This window comes from Dendrobates tinctorius, unplaced genomic scaffold (assembly GCF_039654945.1).
Source record: "Dendrobates tinctorius isolate UK_male_01 unplaced genomic scaffold, ASM3965494v1 ptg000145l, whole genome shotgun sequence".
In the NCBI taxonomy this organism is placed as follows: Eukaryota; Metazoa; Chordata; class Amphibia; order Anura; family Dendrobatidae; genus Dendrobates; species Dendrobates tinctorius.
In genome coordinates this window covers 9,484,542-9,502,605 of record NW_027361812.1, presented here as the reverse complement: position 1 = coordinate 9,502,605, position 18,064 = coordinate 9,484,542, and the positions used below count along the sequence as shown (strand labels likewise).

The 18,064-nt window shown below is 42.9% G+C and overlaps 1 protein-coding gene across 1 annotated transcript; it reads left to right on the top strand.

Annotated features, from left to right (window-relative positions):
• The first annotated feature begins 3,841 nt into the window (after positions 1 to 3,841).
• LOC141049596 (keratin, type II cytoskeletal 8-like) lies at positions 3,842 to 16,559 on the top strand. Its single transcript, XM_073546162.1, has 9 exons — positions 3,842 to 4,260; positions 7,950 to 8,158; positions 9,500 to 9,560; positions 9,644 to 9,739; positions 9,935 to 10,099; positions 10,711 to 10,836; positions 11,029 to 11,249; positions 12,503 to 12,558; positions 15,802 to 16,559. Exons 1-9 carry the CDS (start codon positions 3,910 to 3,912, stop codon positions 16,002 to 16,004), a joined length of 1,488 nt encoding a protein of 495 aa, XP_073402263.1. The 5' UTR covers positions 3,842 to 3,909; the 3' UTR covers positions 16,005 to 16,559.
• The last annotated feature ends 1,505 nt before the right edge of the window (positions 16,560 to 18,064 follow it).

Sequence of the window (18,064 nt, the reverse complement as noted above, 5' to 3'; positions counted from 1 at the left end):
ACAAGGAAAAAATGGCCCAGGCACTTCGAGCGTGATCAGCGATATCCAGCGGGGGGGCCGGTCACAGGTACATGTCACACAAAGCGAGATCACTAGCGATCTCGCTATGTGTGAAAGGCCCTTTAGTGGCAAGTTCAGGAAGTGACAGTTCAGTGCAGGACAGTAGTGTGAAGTGACAGCAGCAGTCTCATGCATACGGCTGCTAGGGACAACATGGGCGTAATACTCGGGGCAGTGGCTTGCCAAAAATACCCTTCTGTGTGATTCTGTCTACCGGCTTGGGGGAACCTCGAAATGGACGTTGGGGTCCTTGGGCGCACTCAGCCTGTGAAGTTACAGGGAAAGATGGACTTACAGTCTGTGAGGCGAGAGGTGTTTCAATCCGGGTGCAATGCTAGTGGTGGAGAAGACTTCCTAGTGCTAATGAAGATAGGAACACTCTACCCATACCAAGGACCAGGGCTGAAGTTGTGTCTGGTACCTGTGGGAAAGACGACAACCTGTTGGGCTGAAACTTCTATGCCTGTTTGTAAAGAATGCCAACTGTCCAGTAATAGTTTGATTGTTTTTACAAAACCTGTGTCCAATGGATTGATGCCAAGGTTCCAGAAGAGGAAAACCTGGAGTCAATGGAGGCCTACAGGCTAAAAGTAAGTGTGATGCACCCCACACATAGCAGCACAACAGGACGGGGACACGCATTGTCTGTAGAGGGCCAGAGCGTTTGGGAGCAGCAACTCGCCCATGACTACCTCCCTTGGGCACTTTACACATAATTGACACGATTCTCTTCTCTGCACCTTGCCTAAACCCTATTTGCAGAGTTAACCACACGCATTTTAAAAAAGAGGCGAGAATGGTGTTAAATTGCAAAAAAAAAGTTGCCAATTTTTGAGCAAAACCAATATGCAACACATTGTCTCCCAACAGAACCATGAAAGCAGATGCTGATTCTTTTCCTTGTAATTTCTAAGTAATGAATAGAAAGGGTTAAAATAGAAAGTCCCCTTCAAACAGAGCACTAAAGGCTACAAGTAGCTGAGATCCCATAGTAAACAGGTGTTTCGCTCTCCGGTGTATGACAGGTGTACTGCCTGCTCCAGGGCAGGTATGCAGCATGTGTGCCGGTCACACCCAGCAACACCCATGTCTCTTGCACCTTCCGCTCTCTCTGCCTCTCCATAGGACCTTTATTAATGAATTGCTGCCTACAGGCCTTTTCCCCTAGATAACACATTTTTCAACTTGTTTTGCTGACAGGTATATAATCCATTGCTCTTAGTAGACGACATACACATGTCAGACAGCTCTGCGTACCCTGCAGCAGGTGATTAAAGCAAAGTTATTACATAACGGTACGTGTCCTGCTGTGAAGAACCGCTAAGGAACATTAGGCCAACCAGAGGAGATTCTTCAGTGGGACCAAACTTCAAGTAAACCAGCGATGTGCAAATTTTTGGCATGTGGACAGCATATGGTCTAAATCTGATAGGGTGCAGCCATAGTAGCTGAAGACTGACCTCAAGAGGTTGGTGGCCACCAAATCCCTTCTGCAGACAGAGAAGAGGGGGCACAAGCATCTCAACTACAGTTTATGGGTGGCAGGGAAGCAGATGTGAGCTCAACATCTATAGACCATAACCAGAAGACCCACGCACAAGCTGGGCCACCTCTCCACCTTGTCTCCTCTGTGATGTGAGGAAATTACAGACATTTAGGGGATATCCTGCAGTTTGCACATGTTTTTTATATCAATACCCCTTTAAAGCACCTATAAAGCATTTTTTTTTTTCCAGCTACTGGTGCTACTAACATAAGACCCTGCACTTAATATCATACTCACCACCCGCCATCTTCAGCTCTTTCCGGGTTGGCTCCGTTCCCGTGCCGTCATCTTGTGACTGCAACTTCTTCTGACTGACCGGAAGTAAGGGGTAACAGACGGTCACAATATCTCAATGCAAGTCTATGTGAGCCAGAACCAGGCCAGAACGAGGCTCTCATAGACTTGTATTGAAAAGTTACCTCCATGAAACACTGGAGAGACCTGGCAGGTTACAAACTGCTGGATACTGACATGAGCAGGGCAGATAGAAGGTGACGACGGTGGTAGGTAAGTAGAAGAGTAGGGGCAGGGAGCTTAGATTAGTAGCACCACTCCAGTACTGAAATAATAGCGTATTTTCGGTTTGTGTGCGATCAGGCAAAACATCGTATCGTACTCAGACCAATATTAGTCTTTGGGGTCATGCCATATTCTGATCGCACTCGGCCATACAAGTCAATGATTGTGCGGGAAACAGCAGACTGCACTGAGATGACATCTTTGTGCAGTCCGATTTCCACGGACTGACACAATGGAGGAGACATTTTTTTCTCCATCTTCTCCTTATTCCACAAAATTGGATCACGTTATGCTGACACTATGATCAAACTCTGATCAAAGTGTCATTATCCTGATTGGCCGATTCTCTCGGATTAGAGAATCTACAGTTGTCTGCACCTGCCCAAAGAAAGCATTCTGGATAAGACTAAACCTCAGGAGATCTGAGAACTCTACCAGAAATCCTGGAGGTCTACCCTTTTCCGCAAAGCATCTTAACTGTTCGGGAAGAGTCGGCAAGTAAGGCCAGGGTCACACTTGTGAGTGTGATGTGAGAAACTCACGCGAGTCTCTCGCATTAATACCCGGCACTGCCGCCTGCACTCGGGACCGGAGCGTGCGGCTTCATGTATTTCTATGCAGCTACACAATCCGGTCCAAGTCCCTGCGGCAGTGCCGGGTATTGATGCGAGAGACTCGGGCGAGTTTCTCACATCACACTCGCAAGTGTTACCTCGGCCTAAGGGTAGCTCTCATCTTCCACCTAGTTAAGCTTTCTACCCAACCAATGACTTACACCTCCTATCTTAGCACTGACCTACAAACACCCCCATCTGCAGGACGTCTTCCTGCACCTACTCAGGGCCTACCTCTATAAGCCACTAGCAAAGAATGGAAGGAATGTTCTGGACATTTGGACAAAGAACAGGGAATGTTCTAAAAAAATAAAATAGGATTATTTAACCCTTGGGTCCCCCACTGTTCCAGCATTACGGATCTTGTGGTCCTCCCCGATACCGCAAACTAAGTTGTCCCATTCATCAGTCACCTGAGCTCTGCAGCCAATCCCTGTTCTCAGCTGTGACCAGTGATGTAACTTGAAGCTCAAGGGCCCCATTACAAAAGCTCCAACGGGGCCCCAATTATTGAAGGTCTTTAATATTATTGGTCTTTTTATATAAGGAATTTTTGGGCACTTTAGGCTCCAAGGCTGGGGTGCGATTGAAACCCTTGTACCTAATGTAGTTATGCCCCATGATGTGACGCTTACATGTGCAGCAAAGGCCTGCTAAGGCCAGTGATTGGTGGCAGCGGTCAGGTAACTGGCGGACAGATTTTCTCTACTTTAGGGTTCTCAGTCATGGAAATGCATTGGCCAATCGCGCGGTTGACAAATTTAAGTTACAAGTCAGGGATTTGGGAGTAGATGAGACTTGGATGAGGTGACATACTCCCCTCTCTGGGATCACGCTACTTTCCCAGATACCAGTATAAAACTATAGTCTGAAAAAGCAGAAGAGAAAGCAGATTGTATTGAGAGCTATCTGCCTTTTTGCTTCTTTGGGTCTCGGTTGCCCCCACACACCCGGCCACCAGAAGCCGGGCAGACTGCGGAGGGCCGTGCCAGGCGGTGGCAGCAGGTGACCGCCCCGCCTCCGGCAGCCCAGCAGCCACTCAGGTGCGGAGTGAGCGTGGCCCCCCCTGCTGGCCGGCTCCGTATATAAGCCCGGGCGCCGGCCGCTCAGCACATCGGTGACGCCGCTCTTCTCCTGCTCTCTCCAGCGCATCCGCCACCAGCCGCCAACATGTCCATCAAGATGAGCAAAGTGACCTACCGCACGTCCAGCAGCGCCGCGCCCCGCTCCGCCGGCTTCAGCAGCTACTCGTACAGCGGGGCCCCGGCCGGCAGCAGGGTCAGCACCGCGTCCTTCTCCCTGGGCTCCAGCTACGGAGGAGGATCCAGGTTTGGCAGCGGCTACAGGACAGGCTATGGAGGTGCAGGTGCGGGCTCAGCTGGCATCACCCAGGTCAGCGTCAACCAGAGCCTGCTGGCCCCTCTCAACCTGGAGATCGACCCCACCATCCAGCAAGTGAGGACCCAGGAGAAGGAGCAGATCAAGACCCTCAACAACAAGTTCGCTTCATTCATTGACAAGGTGAGTGAGAAGTCCCTGGTTCCCACCAGGCACAGATGCCACCCAGCCCGAACTTCTGCCCATACCTGGTGATTGTAGCAACTCCTCACTTATCCAGTTATGTTTTCTAGTTCTTCTATAAATATTATTTATTACTTTTTTAATATTTTCCTAACATAGAAAACGGACATCCCTTACTGGGAGAGGAAAGAGAAAATGTTTTAGTTTATCAATTTCCCCCCAGAAATCCTCTTCAGTAAAACTAGAATAGAAGAAATCTCCTGGACCCATCGGTTCTGTAGGCGACGTGTGTTACCAGCTGTGGGATACAGACCTGGTTCTGGTGTAACGAAGCCGGAGATTTCTTGTATTCCGATTTATAGGGGGAGTACGGCAGTATGGCAGAACTAATGTAACTTACGGGACCTGTGCTCACACCACAGTGCCCCCCCAGAGACACACCCTCCGCAAGGCTGAGACACTGCCACATACCAGACGTGGTGGCCATTGACCTCCCGGGTAGACCTCATGCACCTCTATCCCCAAGTCTTCCAGAATGATCTGCTGCACATGCAGAATTCCACACAATGTGGCTGTGAATGGGTTAAAAGTAGCACAGAAGAGTCCTTTTCTATGTCTGAGCATAGTTCACACGCTTATGGCAATTCTACCCTAAAAAAAAGTGATCCTCCGTAAATCTAAGTATCCTTGTAGGGCGACGATCACTATGGCGTCCTCTACAGCCCAACATGACCGTTACTCAGCTTTCCTAGACACCTAAATGGTTAAGCCTTCTAGTTATACGGTATGGCGGGTGCAGATGACCTTTGTCACCCAGCTTTTCCAACAAGAGAACATGCCCTTTTTTTGTTTCATTTATCTGATATGTCTTATTCTAATATTTTATGACTAGGTGCTTAGGTTACACCCAGTGTAGATAGTAAGCGCTTTATCTCAACATACCTAGTGTTACCTGGCATCAGATGTCATAAATGACTGTAGGGGCAGAGTTCCCACCTTTAACCTATATGCTTTTCCTATTTCCATAATGGTGTGTGTGCGTGTATGCAAAATATAATAGATATGTATGTGTATATAAATATATATCCATATATGTTTGTGTAAAATATATATTCTGTATGTGTGTGTTTATATTTAATATATATCACATGCATGTTTATAAACGGCTCCCAATATTGCAGTCATCGTAAAACCAGGAAAACCTGACATGTTTTTTCAGTATTCAAGAAAAGCTGGGTAAGGGCACAGTCATGCGTTGGCATAAAATTTCATGTATTTCCACAGTAAGAAATCCAAGACTGTCCCTTGGATCTGTGCTGTTGGAGTACGGCACAGATCTGCACGTGTGTGGGCCCCATTACTATTTAATGGGCTAATATTCAGCGTTCCCATGCGTAATGTAACTTGCATTGCTACTTATTTCTGGGTCATGCCACAAAAATTGCCTAGATTTTCTTTTCTTCTGCAGCACATAAATGTTCAGTCATGTGCATTACAAGCAGGTCGTCTGTCCATTTAATGCAGATTTCAGTATGGAATCCACTCCCAAAAGCTGGGAATAATATCCACTTTTAATAAAAAAAAAGGGTCCTTTAATCAGAGCAGGTATTATCGTGCCAAAGCTTCCCAATACCGCTCGGTGCATAGTTTCATAATCCCTTCCTCCCTCCGGCGTGTTGAAGCTATCAGCAGAGACTGTCCGGGATATGCAGGATCTACTAACGTAATCCTTGCCGGGTTACTTTCCAGTTAGACGAGATCTCCTCGTATTGCGAATGATTGCCGTACAGTGTTTCCAGTCTCCTCACAAGCCCTGAACCCAGTGCCGTACCCAATACCTGTAATTATATACTTATCTGTGTATAACCCCAAACAAAGCTATGTGCCACCATATGGAGCCGCATGGCTGCCATTACACATACGATTGGCAAATCTGTACAGTGACATGGCTTCCAGTAGCATGTGCCCCTTGGCCTCCTTGGCTACCAACTGGACAGTTTTGCCATTCAAGGATCTGAGAAGTTATAATGTTGGATTGTGAGATTTTGGACACTGAGAAGCTAACACATAGTGTGACAGCTGGCACATACTCCAATTTTACTACAATGACTCTCGGTGGGGCTCATCTGGCTCTGCAGGAATTCCTTTCCTATCTGTCTATATAGCGGGGAGGGGCGCAGATACTTACCTGTAGACATTACCTTATAGGGCAATGAACGTAGCCTGCACCTGTCATGTACACCGAGAATGAGGTCTGATAGCACAAAGTGCACAAGTTTAAGGGATAATTCCACCATTCAGACCCAAGCGGCGTATGACGCACAGCGGTGCAGACGGCGGGAAAGTAGTGAACACATGAACTAACTGAAATATTTCTTTGTTTCTGAGACACCAGTAGAATGCGGCCAGACCTGTCTCCCTCCTTTATACACCTCACTGGTTATGTTGTGCCAGAAAAGTCAGGGGCATCTCATCATTACTGTTTGGGCTGCAATCATTTTCTTGGCTGCCAGGGCTACCTCACCAATTTTGTCTTCAGAGATGTTCGCTTTTATATTTAGAGAGTAACTTGGCCCAAAAAGAGTTTGGAAAACGAGTCACTTCTTTACTTTCATAACAATTCAGCCATTAAGGGAATCATTTTTCACATGTATGCCAATCATTGCCAAAGTTGCCCATAGGAACGTACTCTCAATGTAGGAAATAAACTAATCACCACGTGCAATGCGTCTAAGCAGCGATAGCCATCTACTATCAGTCTCGATGATCACCTTTGGGCTAAGTTCAAACAGACTTTGTAAAACTTTTGCGGGTCACATCTGCAGACGCAACTGGCTCCATGTGCCTATTGGCATAGCGCATGTGCACATTTTTTTGCCTACTACATTAGTTTGGTCCATATATCTGACTTAGACTAGCGCATGTTGCAATTTTTTCACACAAAGAATAGTCCTTTTGTGCACAGAACGTAAAGTAAAACTGGGTTCGTGTGCTGTCCATGAAAATATGTTCAATTGTCTGTATGATGATGTGTCCCAAACTAGTCATACAGTTGCATTCACTAAATATAGCTTCAATAACATCATCATCTTCCTACTTGCTAGAAACAGGAAAAGAGCCCTCATTCGGAATTACCCATTTCCATGTAGACTTGGCTCCTTAGTAGGACTCATCCTGTTTCTGAGTCTGAAGTTATTGTTCTACTTTTCTGGCTCATTGACTTAGACTTTGGAAAGTCGTGTAGTAGATTTCATCAATAGAACACATCAATTCATTTGCAGTAGAACATTGCACAAATGACCAAGGGAAAGATAGTGAAGGACCCTCAGTGAGGAATTGGTGCTCCACACCATTAATTCTACGGATTGGTGGTGAACCCTAAGGATCTCCACTGATCTTAAAGTTCTGGTATATTCTAGTAATTGTCATCACGTTCTGAAATGGAAATACCCATTGGTATTATACGATTACTTGTTCAACTTACTCAGTTTTTAGCCTGTAGTATGGATGGCATAACATAGAGTAATGGTTGGTTACACTATGGCATAATTCGGCAGTATTCTCAATATACCCCAGCAGGAATAAATCTTGGTAGGTATGAACTCCAGTGACCAAATCTACAGCAGTAAGTGTTATTCATTGGTTCTTGTGTATCTCTTGATGATTGTATGTTATCTTATTTATTATAGGTACGATTTCTAGAACAACAGAACAAGGTGCTTGAAACTAAATGGAGCCTTCTCCAGAACCAGAAGACAACTCGCAGTAACATGGACAGCATGTTCGAAGCGTACATCAACAACCTGCGCCGACAGCTGGACACCCTGGGGCAGGAGAAGTTCCGCCTGGAGGCTGAGCTCGGAAACATGCAGGGTCTGGTGGAGGACTTCAAGAACAAGTGAGTACATCCAGGTCACAATCCTCCAGCCTAGTGATAACAATGCATTGAGTTCTACACAGAAAGCAGCTTTACGTTTGTCTTGTCCATTGTATTAATCTGGTCCATTTATGGTCAGCAACCTGTACTATCTAAAGTCTTGTTTAGTATTACTGGTCTATGTTAGGTTTCATGTTGTTATAGCTCATAGTACAAAATAATAAGGTGTCACCATGTAACATAAGTTCACAGTGAATATAAAGATGTGGTAGTGAAAAAAATCCTATTCAGGTAAAAACTGCATGGTTGATCCAACTCCAGCTACTAAAATCTGTCAATGTTTTGGACCTAGTGATGAGCGAGAGTGCTCAGATAAGGTGTCATCTGAGCATGCTCAAATGCTAATAGAGTATCTTCCTGAATATTATGTTCGTGTCCCCGCAGCTGCATGTCTTGTGGCTGTTCGACAGGCTCAACACATGCAGGGATTGCCTGTTTGTTAGGTGTCTACTTCGGTCCTTTGTGGAAGTTGGACCAGGGGAATCTACACTTTTGCAGCCAGCATCTTTGTCACCTCTGGCGTTTACTAGACCCCACAAGATTCATGTTATGACCTTGTGAAAGGCCAAATGCCTAGGCCACATAAAATGTCATGACACTTTGGGGTCTAGTAAGCACCAGAGATGACCAGGATACCAGGCCCAGAATGCTGGCCGAAGATGTGAAGAAGATCGGACTCGATAAAGGATGAGTCTTTTTTGTACAACTCTACTCTCCCCCCAACAAATGATGTTGGAGGATTGAGGGATGGGGCATCTGAAATGTACACGTCCAATCCTTATGTTTTCATGGGAGATAAGTCTGGAAGGCATTTTTTTTCCTCTTCTCGTCAACAAGCCATGAATACTCAACTGAACGTTCGTGTGTATGGGGAGAGCTGCATTCAAACAGGTTTCTCATTTTTGGCTCACCCTAGACATAGAAGTAGCTTCTCTTTTTATGGGCATGTTCTCTAGAAGCCAGAATGACCTCAGACATGTCATACCCCACTTACAGTGATATAATCTATGTCTCCGTCTATCTTCCTGCCATGCATATGTGCTCGGAACTACTAGATAAATAAGAGCTTGCGACTTCTTTAGAAAGGTTGACGAAATTAGAAAAGTCTTACAACCATAAATGGCAAGTCAGAAGCTGGGGCCGAGAATGGCATGTCTGGAAACATCATATGAAGGAAAGTTCTGCCAACTTTTATGTAATGGAACATTTTCCATTAAAGTGACGGCTTCTCCTCATCCTGACTTCATTTATCAGTAGATAAGCCTTCTTCTTACTGAGAATATTTTTTTTTTTTTTTTGCAGATATGAAGACGAAATCAACAAACGCACTGAAATGGAGAATGAATTTGTCCTATTGAAGAAGGTGGGGAATTCTCACCATAAAATGTTCTTGATTTTGAAGATAAATCTATTCCTTGATTAAAATGATGGATTGTTTATCTGCAGGATGTAGATGAGGCGTACATGAACAAGGTGCAGCTGGAAGCGAAACTGGAGGGGCTGACGGACGAGATTAACTTCCTGCGCCATCTTTATGAGGAGGTAATATGCAAACTATAGAGGGTCCTTACTGCAGTATTAATGATCGTTCTGTACATGCAGTGTGTATTGGGCCATGTGAACAGGATTTTAAGTCGATTGACGCTCATTTGATCAATGCTCATTTATGGGGAGATATCTACCCATCTAAGTGCACCTTTGCTCATGTTTTTATTTTTTATCTGTTTGCATACGCAGGAGCTGCGTGAGCTTCAGTCTCAGATCTCCGACACTTCAGTTGTCCTGCAAATGGACAATAACCGTAACCTTGACCTGGACAGCATCATCGCAGAAGTGAAGGCTCAGTACGAAGATATCGCCAACAAGAGCCGCGTCGAGGTGGAGAACATGTACCAGTTGAAGGTAAGCCGGTCCTAGGACAATGAGGGGTTAATTACATAAACTTTTATAGTTTGCAGAATACAGTATATTCAGTGTAACAGTAGATATAACATTGTAGTCGATGTATATAATTCATTGCTTTTGCGCTTTTTTTGTCTAGTTTTTTTTTGTTTTGCCCCCAGTTCATTATTCTATTTGCACCTTTTTTAATCTGTTTTTTTATGTGCTTATTTTTCCTTCCTGTTTTATGCTCTGTGGGCGTAGATAAGCGATTACAGATGTTTTTTGTGTGATTCATCAATTGCAACTTTTTAAAAAGTCTGAAAATTTGGCGTAACTCCACTCCAGTTTCCCCTCATTGTATTTGTGATTTGGTGTAATTTTGTGAAAAGTGTTACTTATTGAGCTTAAAAGTCGGAAAAAAAAATGTTCAAGACCGGTAAAAAGACAATTTTTGACTTTGCTCAAAAAACATCAACTAATATCTCAAGACAAAAAAGGAAACTGTCTTAAAACTCCCATGAATGATAAATTGTGGCGCTGGGTGTTCTCCACTGCTGGATCACAGTATATTCACTATCTAGTTTTGTGGTGTGAATACGTTCCACTTATCATATCTGCTTTCCCAACAGTACCAGGAACTCCAGACATCAGCTGGACGGCATGGGGATGATCTGAAAAACACCAAAACCGAGATTAGCGAGCTCAACCGTTACATCACCCGGCTTCAGGCGGAGATTGACGCTCTTAAGGCACAGGTAGGTCCAACGTACGTGATAATGCGGCTGGTTGAGAACGTGTACTATAATGGTGTTATTCATTGTCTCATGCTTTCCACAATATTACTCTGTAGTCATATAGAACAGTTGAAGGTCATTACTGAGTTCAAGTGTGAAGGCCTTGTACAGATCTGAACTATGCATGTGATATTTTCATATTGATTCTTGCAGCGTGCAAACCTTGAAGCACAGATAGCGGAGGCTGAAGAACGTGGAGAATTTGCACTAAAAGATGCCCGCTCAAAACTATCAGAACTGGAGGCTGCCCTACAGAAGGCCAAGCAGGACATGGCTCGCCAACTGCGGGAATACCAGGAGCTGATGAATGTCAAACTGGCTCTGGATATCGAGATTGCCACCTACAGGAAACTGCTGGAAGGAGAAGAGAGCAGGTAAGCCATGGCGTCCTGTGTGTGTTTGAGTCTTTGCTTACTTATTATGAGCAATAATTCATTCCTCCATACAAACCGTATTCCACTTTGGACAATTCCTATTTGTTAGAAGGGCACTTTTGACAATAAACAGATTGCAAAGGGTCTTTCTACTGGGACCTCCAGTGATCAGCCCCAATCTGTAGAGAAACCAGGTAGTAAGAGTTTGATTTCTCTGCAGCACCACCACAGGGAAAATTAAGTATTACACAAATCATTGTCATCTGTGTAGTGGAGGACATTACAGGTCCTCTCACGTAAAGACCCTTATACACATTGGACTAATGTCAGATAAACATGCCAATATCAACGAGTTTGGCACACAGTCTAATGTTTATGGGGGTCTTGGACAATTGATTTTTGAGGACGTTATCAGACATGTCCAATTTCGGACTACTAATCCTTTTGTTCTCTAGAGATGAGCCACCACCAGAGATGTCTAGAACTAGCTCTCTCATAGAGTGCTCCCGTATTTGGGAGAGTTGGCCAAGTTGGCTGACGACTGAACAATCAGATAAGTATAGTTCGGCTGACAACCATTAGGAGAGTATCCTGAACAGAGGACCCACACTGTTAACTCAGTTCTTTAATGAGAATGTTTGTCATGGTTGGGTGCTAGGTGTCACATGCTAAGGTATGGAAAAAAATGGAAAAATTGTCCTTTGTTCACACCAAGTTATGACTCTTAGAAAATGGAGACACAAATACAAATGATTATTTTAATTAGATTTTTATATCGTAAAAGTAATAAAACATAACAATATGTAAAATTGCGTAGACCCATAGAATTAATTAAACATGTCGTCTATACTGTGCGGCATACACGGTAAAACCCAAAATCTAAAATACAAACCCCGAATATTGCTCCATCCCCAAAAACTCCCAAAAACTACATTTATAAAATAGTATCTACAAACGTTTATCTATCCCAAAAAAGCACCATCATATAATACAACTCATGCAGCATAAAGAGAAGCCCTCGTATAACCAGTGATTTTCTAGAAAGTATATATCATATGAAAAATAAAAATGTTACAGCTTTTGGACTATGAGAAGTCATAGTCCAAAGGTGCAAAATACTTGGGTCGTTAGGGGGTTAATATTGAGTCAGCTCTAACTTTGATGAATGGGGTTAGATAAATAGATTTTATATCATTGCTACTCAAGTGTTTGCTATAAACTGATGTGTATTCACGGCCATAATTGTGTTTTAGGTTGGAATCCGGTATTCAGAACCTCAGTATTCAGACCAAGACTTCTGGCTACTCAGGTAATATACTTGTTGACTCCGTCCACAACTGCTATCTAAAGATATAGTAATGTTAATGATGAGCTGGAATTTAAAGTGTTTGTCCATGTAAAATATTGGTTTGGCTTTTGGTTTTATACATTAAAGAGGTTGTCCACTAAGAAATAAGCTCGCACCAATTCTGTCTTATCACCGCGACCCACACTGATCTGCTGAACCGAGAATTTTTATTCTTGACGGGGCACTTTCATCCAATAGCTCGGTAGATCGGATGCCTGATTGCCGCACCCTTCACTTTCTATGGGTCTTCTGGAAACCGTTGAGCACAGCGCTCGGCGGCCACATAAGGGAATGAATGAGTGAATGAAGTGGTGGTCGCACACCTGAACTGCTCTTCCATCCTAACCGGGATAAAAGTTCCCCCTTCCCCCCTGATCGGTGCAGGTCCCATCGGTTGGACACACACCGATCAGCAAGTTATCGCTTTTCCTCAGAATAGGCAATGACTTGTTTTCACCGGACAACCACTTTAACTACTTGTATAGTTATTTGATATACGTGATAACCTTAATGTAAAAATTTTTATTATATTTGTAACTTATGTAGTTGTTACCGAGGTAAGGATGAGATTGTCATGATCTACTCGGCATGTAAAATTGCAACCAAATTCACAACTATCCGTTTATGTAAAAGCCGTTGTATGAGATAAAAAGAAAAAGGCACACCCTTTTGAGAATAGCGCTACTTTTGCCCATGGGCTGCTTGTGGTATTGCAGCTCAGCCTCATTCACTTGAACAGGAATATTCAGATCTTGTTTCCTGATACAGACCTCCTACTAGTGTATAGTGTCAAGTGTCCAGTGAATAGAAGATGACAACTGATTTAGACCCATTCCATGATTCAGAGCCCTTAACAAGCTGTTCACAAGGTCATATGGTCATTCATCTTTCCATACAACAACATGCCTTTTGTGTTTCCTCGCTTTCCCGTTAACACCATTGTTCCTCTCACTGCTGGACCTCTTTAAGTACTCTGGCACTAGTTGTAGAGGTTCAGGTTACACAGTGTGCGCTACTTGCAAAACATGAAAAAGGGGAAGAATAATGTCAATATGAGAAACCTTTGTACAAACAGTACTTGTATAATGAAGTCAAAGCCATGTAGTAAAGTCTATGCAGCCGAGAACTCACTTGGAAGATTCAGAGGTGTCATTTAAAAAAATGACTCCGTTTAAGGGGAATCTGTTTGGATCAACCCTCCTAACCTATCTATATGGGCATGTAAGTCATAGGAATCTGCATAAAATTATACCTCAATATCTGATATCCCATGTTTTATTCCAGAGAAATCCGGGTTTTTCTTAATATGTAAATGAACTGTTAAGATCTATGGGTTGGACATAGATCTCCTCGAGAATCTGCCTCCAGAGCTTATTTTAAATGAAAGGGGGCGTTACCAGTGTGAGACATATAATGACAGTCCGCTCTCCTGATCTACATGTCTCACACTGGTAACATTCATTTTCATTTAACATAATCTCTGGAGGCAGATTCTCAGTGAGATCTATGTGCGGCCCATAGATCTTAACAGCTCATTTACATATGAGAAAAACAGATTTCTCTAAAGGAAGACATCAGATCACAGATGTCAAGGTATCATTTTATTCAGTTTACCATGATCTGCATGACCTTACTGACAGATTCCATTTAAGCTAATAATGTGCAGCAAATTTTAATCCGCTTCCTATTACAGTACCAGCGCTGGGGATGAGCTTTTATGAAAAAAACAGTGTAAATTAAGCCATATTAAATTTTTTATATCTGCAATGTGGCAATTCATGCTTTTTTTTTTTTTTTTTTTTCAAGGAAGGTTTTACTATTTACAATGCAGCATGCGAGAGCCATGTTTGCGTACCTTAAGGCTATGTTCACAGTTTTTCAGGAGACTTCTGGAGTGGATCCAAAATCCTCATAAAAAAAATCCGAAAAAAATGTTCTTGTTTATTTCTATGGAAAATACACTTCGCTGCTCAGCTCTACTTTTTTCCTGAAGTGGTTTTGAAAATCACTTGGTGAATGCAAGGGAATAACAATAACTTACAAAACTTTTTAAGACCACTTTAGGAAACAAAAGTTCTTCAAAACTCTAAATAAAGGAGGATTTTCTGTAGTGGTTTCTTGGAAAACTTTAAACTCTTAGGCCTCTTTCACACTTCCGTTTTTGACAATCAGTCAAGATCCGCCGATTTGGAGAAAAAAAGGAACCACCATTTTTCTTTGCGGATCCGTTTTTTTCCCCATTGATTTTCATTATTGGCGGATCTTGACGGATTGCCGTCCGTTGCATCCGTTTTTGTGAGGATCTGCCAAAATGTTGGTGACCGTCAACATCCTCAAAGATTTCCAAATGGAGCTTGCAACGTTTTTTTGGCCGGCGGATCCTCCAGACACTGATTTAACCCCAAATTCTCTCTCTGTCTCTGTCTCTCTCTCTCTCTCTCTCTCTCTCTCTCTCACAAAACAGTGAAGTGTGAAAGAGGCCTTATGTGGACATAGCTTTATGTGTCTTTTTCACCTGGAACTAGACTGAAAAATCATTGCAAAAAGTGAATATAATGTACAGCAATGTAAAAACCAATATTGCTGTGCACTTATTTTGTCACTTCAGGGTCTGGAAGCCGTAAGTAGTATGTTCATTTTTTTTGCTACTGTAGTGGAAAGTATAAGGAAAAGATGCTGGCATCAGAGTCCTTGCAATAAACAATGATAACGTCACCAGCAAGGACTCTTCAGTAAAAAGACCACTGACTTATTCCTAAAGTGGTTTCGCCTAGGAAACCTCAGGGGGTCTGCTGGCGTCTTATAGACATTGTGTGCACATACCCTTAAACTTTTCAGATGTGATCAAGACTTGTGTCATATTGTTTGTTAGGCTCGGACCTCTGGGCACCCACTGATCCTGAAAATTAAAAGGGCCTAGTGCTGGTTTAGCGTTGCATACCCTCTAAAGTCTACCTTGAACAGAAATTCTCCTGGCAAAGATCTGCTGAGCATCTCCATTGCATTATTTTGAAGGGGACGCAGTGCTGAGGCTCTCTTATTCTCTGACTCCTGCCTATTCTGGCCATAAACCAGTTCTTCATTATATTAATAATCCTAGCTGTGGCGGGATCCAGTCAAAAAAATTAAATGGTTAGAGAAAAAATAAGTTTAGTTATCCCCCTATAATCATTTAAACTTTTTTTTCTTCTTTTTGTCCTATAGGAGTTAGCAGCGGCTTCAGCAGTGGACTTTCCAGTGGATTCGGTGGAGGTATTGGCGGTGGATATGGAGGCAGTTACTCATATTCCAGTAGCTCCAGCCCTCTGGAGACATCTAGAACCAAACGCAGCATAGTAGTTAAGACAGTCGAGACCAAAGACGGAAGAGTACTGTCTGAATCTTCAGATGTCTTCACAAAACCATGAGCACTTTCATCACAGCGGCACGATGCTGTCCCACGACCAGGACTCATTCACAGATGAGCCTTCTTAAAGGCAGAAATCAGGACTGTTGGGGTCGATCTCTTAAAAAAAAAAATACATTTTGAAACCTGGAACCTGCTGCCCTAGCTAGTGCCATAAGAGGTGGTACAGTAGTAATGACAATAAATGGTGCTCTCCCAAATTTTACTGTTTACCTGTTTCTGAAGGTGGGAGGATAGGAGGTAATAGACGCGTGTATGGATGGCCTGTTTTGCAATCCCCAGCAACTTGTACTGATTCCTTCCCAGCGGGCTCAACTTAAGGTGGGCTTGGATTTCCGTGGGTTCAGCTGTGCTGTCTACTCAATCTTTCTTTTTCTTTCTCTGCTTTCTGTGCAGTTCTTAAAAACAAACTGTTTGCAATATGAGAGCTAAGTAACCCCTCCTGCAACGTGCCTTATCATCCGTCCTTGTTGGGTGGATACTGGAAGTGCTCGTCCTGTCATGCACCTTCTAAAGAAAACTCTGTTAATAAACATTTATTTGTTTTTAAAACTTCTTTAAAGTTTCTGGAAAATATGTATATGCTTTGTAGCTCCCTGGTCTACTCGCCAATGGTGGGGTGCACTTGGTTCTTGGGGGTGCTTTTAATTGCTTCATCAATCTAACCCTAAAAATAAATTCTAGATAGTGGAGTGATAATTAATTTCACATCTAATGGCATTGCCAAAAAAAAAAAGCCAGAGACAAGTTGTATTGCTGTGCACCCCAAGTGAGCTAGTAGTGGGATGACAGTCGTGTGCACTCAGATGATGGGGACGTCACACCCAATTTACAGAATCGTGGTGTGCAGTTTACAACAAAGTTGTGTTGAGCCGTTACATTTTTTTTTTTTTCATTCACAGCTGGGAGGATGGTTCGTAGATTTAAGAATTGGCTTCAGGAAAGTCAAGGTCCAACCCTCCAAATCCAGTGGTATAGCATTCTCCTTTGCTTTTTTGTTGAACCTTCCAAAATTAGTTGAAGACCGTGAAGTTCGCCTTATAGATTAGAATTTATTCAGTGGAAGGAAAAAACTCCTGAGACAGATGCTAATTGCCCCATATTAGAGAAAAATTCCTTCTCATCTCCACACGAGTCAATCGGATTACTTCTCTGGATCTTCACAGAATTTTGTACTCACAACCAGCAATTTATATTTCATGAAAGGCATCCAGGCCCTACTTGAACTTTTAGTGAATCATCATTACAACATCATGTGGCAGAGTTCCTTAATCTCACTGTTGTTATAGTAAAGAATCTGCGTCTTTGATGATTAAACCTTCTTCAAATAGGAAAAAATAAAATAAGTTGAATAGACAAAGTAATCTACACGGTAACACGTATGTCATTGGATTTACAACAACAATGAAAGTGCAATAAAGAAACTAGAAGGGCAGCTAGGTTATCTACAACACACATGAATCAACATAGCATCAACATACCATAGAACCAAACCCACTTTTTTTAACTTGGAAGTTCCAGTTTTCATTCTTAGGGCGAATGTAGTCACAAAATACAAAACATCTTTACATAAGTTCTCAGGCGCAACCTGAGACCTTGTGTAACTTAAGATCCCGTAACATACACCAGGTGTTAGATGATCTTCACAGTCCCAACCAAAAAATGGAACACGTAGGGCTTCTATTAATCTTAGGGCAGTGGTGGAAAATCGCCCAAGGAGATTCCATATTTTGGTTGTGTGAATATGTTCAGAGCATAACAAGTTACTATGAGGTCCAGTGCTGTAGCTCCTGTGTTTTGCTTGGACTATCTGGGCTCAACAGTTCGTTAACCACAGTCTCTTTATTTTCCTTCATGCTAGTCTCCTCTTTTTCAATGGAAGTAAAATTTTAAAGACCCTTTAAGCCAAGCTCCACTCAAAACCTAGTAAACCCCAATATCCACCATGCCATTTTTCTTTGCCTAAGTAAATCAAAAGCTTTGTAGGGCTAAGATCCAAAGAAGATTTTTCTTGTCCACAGTTTTGAAAGTCAAAGAAAGAAAATCACTTGAAAATCACCA